This window comes from Mizuhopecten yessoensis, unplaced genomic scaffold, assembly GCF_002113885.1.
Source record: "Mizuhopecten yessoensis strain PY_sf001 unplaced genomic scaffold, ASM211388v2 scaffold9073, whole genome shotgun sequence".
NCBI lineage: Eukaryota > Metazoa > Mollusca > Bivalvia > Pectinida > Pectinidae > Mizuhopecten > Mizuhopecten yessoensis.
The window spans coordinates 890,530-900,867 of NW_018407865.1; the positions used below are offsets into that span (position 1 = coordinate 890,530).

General features: G+C 36.2%; 1 protein-coding gene across 3 annotated transcripts; it reads right to left on the reverse strand.

Moving 5' to 3' along the window:
- Positions 1-83: 83 nt before the first annotated feature.
- Positions 84-10,103, reverse strand: LOC110457278 (uncharacterized protein C3orf18-like). 3 transcript variants are annotated; one of them, XM_021508483.1, is made up of 5 exons: positions 10,022-10,103; positions 8,053-8,357; positions 7,100-7,125; positions 6,024-6,132; positions 84-5,113 (listed from the first exon to the last, which is right to left on the reverse strand). In XM_021508483.1, exons 2-5 carry the CDS (start codon positions 8,200-8,202, stop codon positions 5,057-5,059), a joined length of 342 nt encoding a protein of 113 aa, XP_021364158.1. In that variant the 5' UTR covers positions 8,203-8,357; positions 10,022-10,103; the 3' UTR covers positions 84-5,056. The 3 variants fall into 3 exon arrangements, with proteins under 3 accessions (XP_021364158.1, XP_021364156.1, XP_021364157.1); XM_021508481.1 differs by having other exon boundaries at positions 6,006-6,132; XM_021508482.1 differs by having other exon boundaries at positions 6,006-6,132; positions 10,056-10,097.
- Between the last annotated feature and the right edge of the window lie 235 nt (positions 10,104-10,338).

A 10,338-nucleotide genomic window follows, 5' to 3' on the forward strand; every position in this document is an offset into this window, starting at 1 on the left:
CAGTCAGTAGCTCAGACTCAATAGCTTACAGTCATGATCAACAGCTCACCCTCAGTCACTCAGAGTCAACAGCTCACAGTCACCAGCAGCCTCTCACAGTCAGTAGCTCAGACTCAATAGCTTAGTCATGGCCAACAGCTCACCCTCAGTCACTCGGAGTCAACAGCTCACAGTGACCAGCAGCCTCTCGCAGTCAGTAGCTCGGACTCAATAGCTTACAGTCATGATCAACAGCTCACCCTCAGTCACTCAGAGTCAACAGCTCACAGTCACCAGCTGCCTCTCACAGTCAGTAGCTCAGACTCAATAGCTTACAGTCTTGGCCAACAGCTCACCCTCAGTCACTCAGAGTCAACAGCTCACAGTCAACAGCTCACAGTCGACAGCTCACAGTGACCAGCAGCCTCTCGCAGTCAGTAGCTCAGACTCAATAGCTTACAGTCATGGCCAACAGCTCACCCTCAGTCACTCAGAGTCAACAGCTCACAGTCACCAGCAGCCTCTCACAGTCAGTAGCTCAGACTCAATAGCTTACAGTCATGGCCAACATCTCATAGTCACCAGCGGCCTCTCACAGTCAGTAGTACAAATATTGTAAGATTGGTTATGACTTTGTACCAAGTAAAATATCTTCAGGAGCTCATACTCATTACCTTACAGCTCACTGTTAGTCATTAAGTTTCAGTCACTCAGAGTCAACAGCTCACAGTCACCAGCTGCCTCTCACAGTCAGTAGCCCAGGTCAAGGTCAGCAGCTTACTGTCAGAAACTTAGTTGGTAGCTTACACTCAGCAGGTCAAGGTCACCAGCTAACTGTCAGAAACTCAGTTGGTAGCTTACACTCAGCAGGTCAAGGTCACCAGCTTACTGTCAGTTACCCGCACTCATTGGCGAAATGATACAGATGACTGGCAAATCATACATGATGCTGAAATGATGGACACACAGCAAATCATAATGCTGAAAGAATTGAGATGCTTGGCAAAACTTTACGAGATACAGAGTGGTTGTGATCTTATGATAAACCTTGTCAAATGCAAAACTTGAGAATACTTCCATAATGTGATAGGTATCTTAAGTCATATCACATGAAATATCAACCATGTGTAAAAACAAAGACATCAGTAGGATCTTTCTAGAGACCAGAATCTGTTACATATGTAATGGTTACCTGTAGACTGGAGCCACAATGTGACAGCAGGATTAAGTGTAAATGATAATAAAAAAATCAACAGATAAAACATGTTTTGTGTACATCTATAAAAACTCTACACTAAAAAAACATTATGGCTCATATAGGAGACAATGATTGTTGTTGATGACCAAGATAGACATCCTATGTTACACCACTCTCACAACAAAGTAAACTGACTGTCACACTCACTTTATTATCACAAGGCCCAAGTTTGGCAGGGCCAACATATTAGGGTTTAATCTTACTTCACTGAAGATGTTTGGGAATTTCACATACTTGTTCAACTGTGAAAAATACAACGAATACACAAGCTGAAGAAAAGTTTTAAAATATCATAGCTTGAATAAAAGATTCCACTGATTCTAATGCTGTACAGAAAAAAAATCATGTTTTATCACAACCTTATACTTTTACTATAGCAGGAAAATGCTTCCATTCACCAAATTTCATATAAGTATATGAACAATTCTTTAAAGGTCCCTTTAAAAACACATAGTCTCTTATGTGGCTCATTTTGCCAGTTAGATAAAATTGGCAATGAAATGTAAAAGGAGGTCAACAAAATAATATACCCAACAAAACAATGTACAGTAAATATGACTTATAGTCTATACACTTATCAGGTTTGGAACTAACACTAGAATTTAACAAACATTTCATGAATATGGATGTGTCGCCTGCCTCCACTGGTCAAAATCTAACTTGAGCAGGTAACTGATAGTGTAGGCATGTGTTGAAAGGTTAATAAAATCAAAGCATTTCTTTAAGGGTTAATTATCATACGGTCACCATGTGACATTTTACAAAATCCAAAATGGCTACTGGCAGCCATGTTGATTTTCAGATTTGGTTCAAAGCTGAATATGAGTGCGCATGATTGATACTTTATGTATGTGTAGAAAGTTTTAAGAAAAGAAACCATCGGTGCAGGTGTCAACACTGGTAGAGCTATCTCTGTCTTTTGTTACCTTTACTTTGCAGGCGACACAAAAATGTGGTTGACCTTAACGTGACTTTTTGATATTCTGGATGCTCAGCATACCGGCGTCATTTCAGAAATTTATGGAGAAATATACATTACACAATGCACATACCTATGACTTGTGTTAGAGTCAACATCCCTATGACTTGTGTTAGAGTCAATGATATACAAACACAAGTACCAAACTGTGCCTTACACATGTACTGTATCTGTGATTCGTGCAAGTAATATCCCTCAAATACATATGGTACATTAAACAATATATGTCAGTCTCAAGTAGGCACATACTTACAAATAATTTTGTCAAAAATACATTTTTCACCTTTGAAGGTTTCTGTGCTATGGCACTGGTTTGTGTCAGAGAAGACATAGTTATACTGGTAATGTAAAATGCTGGGTAAAGAACCACCGTCCAATATGTGTGAAAGAATATTTAGATTCATCATCTAGAATTTAGGAGGATATCTGGTGGTATACATAGCCCTCTTACTTTACCTGATCATCATGTAGCAATCACAAAATAGCTGTGCTCTGATGACAGCCTGCCTATAGCTTACATATTAGCAGTATAACTTTAATTTTGCATTTGAGTTATCTCCCTTAAAAAAATACAATTGAAAATACACCTAGTCTCATGCACATTTTAAATGTGTTATTGATTAGGTTATACACAGTACTTCCCCAAATTATCATCAAAAAAAATAAACAGTACAACTTTCTTAGTGTAGATCTTTTGGAAACAAAAGTGAATATCAGAGTATGTTCATTAGCAAAGACCCATACTATATAAACAACAATATCTAATGATAATTTCGAATTCACATTCTGCACCTCTCTTTGTGACCCATAGGTTACAATGAAGATTCTGTAACCAGTACAAGATCTACCATTTATCGGTAATGAGGAAACAATCATAAGTAATATTCATTAAATTTGAATTTTCCAATGAAAAATGAGTGGTCCAGAAAATCCAAAACTTTACAGGTACCATATTAAACAATGGTACCATTTGTACAACTTAATACATCATAGATGTACAAACAACACTATAGATCATGATAAAAGTTTGAAAGACAATGTAAAATTCAAAACGGTTATATACATCATAAATGAATATCCCATCTTACCGCACAGTAACGTTAGGTATATGCAATCTGGAGAAACAATACCAGCTAACATACAGATAACCTGCACAACCTGGATAACAAAGTCTCCTGGACACTCACTAATGACATAATTACGTTGATAGATTCATGAACGTATGGATCAATTCTCATCTACAGTCTATATCATCAATGATAATTATCGGTTTCCCAAAATTTGAGAATATGACCAAAAACTTTTACCATATTATAATTTACTTGCCAAGTAATCTTTAATAGGAAAACTCAAGAAAAATTGAATCTTAGACTTAATTTGCAATATCTTTAAAAAAAACAATATTTCATGTGTTACACATTGTACATTACAGTATAATTCACTTAATGTCATGTTTCTTAATGTCACAATTTAGTTAATATCATGCTTTCATAAAACACCAGCTTTCTCTCTATATATATTGCTGGTTGTTTAACTAGTTTTATATCATTTGATTTGACATGATACTCCTCTTAATACAAATTTAATTGCCAGTTTCCTAAACCATCACATGGTACAGACTTAAACTTATTAAAACAATGTTGATTCCTACTGAAGCATGATAAGGGGGATTCATTTCTGTTAATGTCACACATCACTTTATATCATACTTTCCTCTGTTAAATGAAACATGATATTAAGAGTTCTAAAACTAAGCATTTGTTCTCAAATCACAACCTGTTTCTTTAAAATGGAAAAATTATTACCTAAGGCCTTAAAAGAATGTTTGGGTTTCCAGTAACCACTTACAAATCTGTTACTCATCAACTCTCCATAGAACAATAGAGGGTCAATCAGATATATAGGGGGGAGGGCATAGCCAAGGACTCCTATACCTTCTATACCTCCTATACATCTTTCTGAATGTATATGGTTCTTTGACGTGTCTCTAAGTGATATTATATCAAAAATTTATGGCATCAAGAACCTTTAAAAAGACTTGCATTCTTATTCATTTTACTTAACAGAACATCGTCCATTTTATCAAAATCAAGACCAAATGGTCTTCAACCAATGCAAGTTTCTAAATCAAATTTAAACAAGGACTGTCAAAGTCATAAAAATCTGCTAAAGTAAGTCTGTATATTTTTCACAGATGGTTCTGGGAACTAGTATTTTAAGGCCTTTAAAATACACTGTATTACAATTGTTCATGCATAGTTACAACATCAGGTAGCAACTACAGCTGAGCCTCATTAATTCAGTCACCACTAATCTGTCCCAATATGAAGCCAGTGATTCAGGGTACAGAATGTCTTTCTTCTATACAAGCTTGTACCAGTAATCCAGCCGTCTCATCATTAATTAACCCTTTCACCACTGTAGACCGTAATGGACTTATCCATATCAATGCATGGTAGAGTCTACTAAAGTTACATACCTAGGGGTGAAAGGGTTAAGCCACCTTTGTTGGTGGTGATGATGGTTTGATTATCAAGGCTCCTCTGTATATTACTTTAAATTACATAATGATGATTGTAAATTTTTGGGTCCAGCATGACTTTATCACATTAAAAAGTTTTAATTATGTTAAACATATAAAAAAAAGAATGCAATATCTCACCTGTGAGATATGTAGCAGTGTTTAAGGAATGTATGAGGTCCGGCAATGAAGTTTTACTTCTAATAGACTATGAGAGATATTCTGTGTTGATTTGATATGAAGTAATACCTCTCCGAGATATATCCTGGGTCAGAATTGATTTGATGTGAAGCATTACCTCTCTGAGAGATGTCCTGTGTCAGCGTCGATTCGATGTGAAGTTATACCTTTGAGAAGATCCAGTGGGACTTGGACTCTGAAACAAAACAAGACTTTTCAACACATTTTTCCTGTTGTATATTTGATAGTCAAGGCAATAGACTACCAACTTAATGTACCTATAACAGGGTTTTTTATGCTGGGTAAAATTACACAATCTGAATGAAAAAGCCAGATCTATGCGTTGGGAAAGTATTCGCCGTCACATTAGACTGAAGTTTTCTTTGCAAAATTATCTCCCATTTAGTATACAGGTATTAGTGCATAATCATGGTGTAAGTAAAATCTATGTGTAAGTATACCAGTTGGTATTAACTATATGTTACATTATCGACTGGTCTTCTAATGGATGAAACTTCAGGCAAGTTTTATTCATGTGTATTGTCTACCATTACACTGACATGTAAATACTATATCATATATGTTGTGGTGTACTAATTTTCGCTGTCATCATAAATTCACCCTCATTTGGGAGGACGAAAAAAAAACTTTCCCGGTAAACAGTATGTATGTCTAAATTTCTGTTGTACCCAATGACACAGTTTTATTGCGTCATTTGGACACACATTTTGTAGTCTGGACAGTGGTCATCTGAAAGTTGGTTAGGCAAATTCTGGTAATGAATTGTCAATCATCAAACTATTTTTTTTTTATCATAATGTTCAAACTAAGAAAGACCAATCTACTCACCAGTTGTTTACATATCAAGGTGGAAATGTATTTTGTATTACCATAAATAAGTACCTACAAAATTTTGATTTTCTGGTTGGATTATTTAAATATCCTGTACAAATTTTATAATGAGTATAACAAATCTGTTGCTGACTGGAGTTTCGGTCAACAGTTTTGGTTTCCTGTTCAACAAAACACCTGTTGCCTTCAACTCCAGTCAACAACTGTATACTGCTACACTGAAAGAGACTACACACGTCTATCCTGAGGGCCACCTGTTGTTCCTTGTCCTGATCCTCTAACAGCTCAGACTCCCAATCCTCGTCCTCGTCTGCCGGGTCAAAACTGTACATAGGCATCAGATGATGACGCAACCTCTCCATCCTGTAACAAACAGGAGCCTGTATTCTTAATCAGGTTATGATACAAAGATACTACCACAGCGTGACATATCCTGCCGGGACTATAAGACTCTTTCATGTACAGGGGTGTAGGATAAGGAAATTCCACCCGAGGGGTAAAACCTGAGGTTTTGCAGAGGGTTTTGCCAAATTTGAAAATCCTAAGGGTGGAATTTCCCTATCCTACACCCTTTGGCATGAACAAGTATTTTTCTCTCATTCCAACTACCAGAATAAGCTCAGAAACCATGAAAATGTGCTTTGAATGGCTACCATTTCGAAAAAGAAAAAAAATCCCCTATGAGCTTTTTCTTAAAAGGTTTCAATTTCATCACGTTGCCTTTTCCGTATTGCAGCATCAGTGTTTTCCAAATTTGTGATGTCACGTCATTGTTGAGCCATTATGGCGTCAGGCACATGTAAGATAGACTCAGCAAGCATGGTTATCTTACATGGCCAGCGTTATCTTACATGACTGGATATGAGAAAATACATTGTGGTGACCACATCGTAAGTACAGAAACTGTACCTGGTATAAGAAGCCACATCTCTGATGAATCTCTGCGAGTGCTTGCTGTTACTTCACTGATATCTATATAACCTCCCAGCTGTTTCTATACCCAAATACAACTACCCTAATGTGACTCTCTTGATTAGCCCACGTTTCCTCTAGCCCTTAACACCACTAGACATATATCTGTCAAAATGTCTAAGTCTGGTGGTGTCAGGGCCAGAGGAAACTCGGGCTAACCACACATATATCTGTCAAAATGTCTAAGTCTGGCGGTGTCAGGGCCAGAGGAAACTCAGGCTATCTTTTGATATGACCATCCTGATATAACTACCTAGCTGTTACTACGCTAATTGTCTATCATATGACTACTCTTGATGGAAGTATCACAGAATTATTATCTATTTGTATTACTAAGTTCATGTTCAATATTACTTACTTGCTTCTCCTCAGCACTATCACTACCTGTAGAAGAAGTAAATGTCAGTTTTTAGGCATTTATATATCAAGAAAAAAATATTTGCTTATGTATATTTGCGACATTGCTTTAAATTGTCGGTGTTTGTATCATTAGACATGTGTCTACCAGATTAAAACTAATTGTGATATTTTGTTAAAGGGGCTGGGCGGGGAAAAAAATACAAAATAAATGGGTCTAAATGCGTTCTCTGGCCTTCCAAAAGTTATACCATGGCAATATGATGGTCGAGTTCTGCTTGCAATGTCCAGTTTTGATCACTGATATCTCGGGGAAGCCCAGCGTAAATTTAGGGCAGATCTATTTATATATGTCCTGTGGTTGTTTCGAAAGTGAGGCAGTGAAGATAACAATAGCACGCCGTCTATCAGCCATGTTGGACTCAACTAGCGGACAAGACGGCAATACTATACGTAAATAATTGTTTTCAAGGGTCATGTATGATGCAAGTGTAGTATTCCTACCTATATGTTGTTGTTATATATAACGGTATTGATACCTTGTGCCTGTCATGACTTTTGCATGCATTTTTCTTTCGCCGCGATGTTTACATTTGGCCTTGTTGATGACGCACATGCTGTAAAATTACATCACTGATCTGGCTAAATTAGAGATTTAGACTGTCAGGTGTTGATATAGGATTTCTTTAATATAATTATGATTTTTACTCTTAGGGAGTGAATTTCAGCAAAATTTGAATCAGTATATTTCATAAGAAGGTATTTTTAACATGTGTATGCCATTTTAGCAAATATGACATTTTTTCCCCGACCAGCCCCTTTAAGAACAAAGTAAAACTTGTGTCCTCTGGAAAAGATTTTATCTTGTTGACATATTGTGTCTCTCTGTTTTACTGTAGTAACATCAACTTTAAACATATTGATGAGATAAGTCCAGACTTTGGTTATACTCACCACTATTGCTAGTAAGATGACCAAGAAGAGAGAGCCTAGAGGGACCAGAATGTACACGAGGGTGTGACTCTCGGGGCTCAGGGGTGGTCCACTGGTTGATGTGGCTGATGTTACATTTGTTTTGTCCTCCCAGGAACTACTATTACTCATTGCGTCAGTAAATAAACGCTGATGGCAGAAGTATCTGTTGGTTACCTTGAGAGGTCAGTGAGAGGTCATTGGAAGGTCTGAGGTCAATAAGAGGTCAATAATGATATGCCTATAAGCCATATCTTCTGGCTTGGTCACACTCTTCGAGTCAGCATCTGCAACAAAACAGTGTCACAAAAATCAATTCATTCACACAAAGTTTATGTCATCCTCATTTCTTGTTTTCATCTTTTGTAGTAACCATAATATACATGTCAGATAGTAACATTCCAACTGTGGGTACACAATTTGGAGGCTTGTCAAGGTCATCAAATCCAAATTATGTAACAAAGGGTGGATTATTTCTATCCTACCTAAATGACTTATGGTTGTTATTTTCGTACAAATTTATTTGATTTTGACAATTTTGCTGCCATCTGATAGCATTGAAAAATCTACTTTTTTAATAAATAAACACTTATTTTAAAATTTTCCTTTTTACAGGCAATTTCACATCAGTTTGGTTTATAATCCAAATTAAATATAACAAGACATTCCAGGCAATTAGAACAGGGAGGGGTCAATTTCAGTTTGATGGGTCAATGGCCCCATGGTCCCCTACAAGATTATCCTTGCAATACTTATACACTGCTTTTGTTACCTAAATTTTACCAGCCTGTTCTGTTATGGATTGGGAAAATATAGTATTACTTGTATTTAAATTGGTAATAGATTCCTTAGTTTTTGTCGTTTCGGGAAAATAAGACAGTTTTTAGCTAGACCGGGGAAACAGCCTGTATTCGGCAGTAAAACTGAGCAAAATGAATCACTGCAAAGATATGTAGATTAAATACTTTAACTGCAAAAGTAAGCAAAATAAATTAAAACAATGTAATACTTGTCTGACAGCGTGGTATCATCTCAATGTTTTTGCATTGACATAATAATGCCCATTTAAGAAAGAATTTTCTTCAATCATGGAAAAACTCTTAATTATCTTACAAGAGCAGCACTGTAAGAAAATAATTGTACCCATGTTGCCACTCTGTTATATTTTTCTAATAATCAGTCGAGTTTTCTCCTTGTTTGTGTATTTAGTTTTATATGATGATAACATATTTATGAGCCTATGACAAAAACTAATGTCTGCAATGACCTTGTCTGTGATCGAATGACAATTTATTTGGTTAGTTACATAGGCGGAACTTCAATCAAAAACCTTCCGGAATTGGTGATATCACTCACTAATTTTATACATGTTATCATCTATTAATATCAGTTATATCATCAAAACGTAAAGGTGTCATTTTTTATTATTAAAGCTCTCTGTAGGCCTACTTTATCTTCAATCAATATTTCAACAAATCTAATTATGATTAGAATAGATAACATGTGTTTGCAATGCTAATTAATAACCTCGTGATTAGCCACTAAGCATTCTTGTGTGTAGAAAAAGATATAATGGACAAATAATTTACAGGGAAATCGGTGTGTGTCGACAACCAATTTAACTCTAAGCAATCAATAGGAAGTCACTTTCGTTTTTGACAGCATGCTTCAGTCACTGGGACTAAACACCCTCTCAAAACCAATCTCCTCTATACAATGGTGTTTATCTTTATATAGGCCTAGAGAAAGGTTGATTCAGTGATGTTAGGAATCGATCTCCAAAGGCCAAGGTTGTGACAGCAGACAGGCAGACGCTCTCGCTACACCACTTACAAAAAATGTCATGCAATTTAACGTATTGTTTTATCGTACGCGAAAAATCTCTTTTGATTAATTAAACAAAGCATGTGTAACTAAACCATGTTGTCTTCAAAATGGTGATGTCGTGTACCTCATAATGTCAATAAAAATCCAAATCAAACTACCTTCTGCCGTCTTGCCGAAGCAACAATACAGTAAACATAAATGAGCTCTACGAAGGGAGTTAACTTTGGCGGGAATTATGAAATTATTCTGCACGATGTTGCATGTAAAATCACGGACTTAGATAGCAATCAAATCCCGTGGTAAAATTGAGGAAATAAGGATCAAATCAGACACCCAAACGCACATCATTATTAATAAAATTTACAAGTTTCAATTATTTAAAGCTACTACTAACCGATAACCACTAAAACATGCAACATTTCCACAGGAAATCGATCTAAC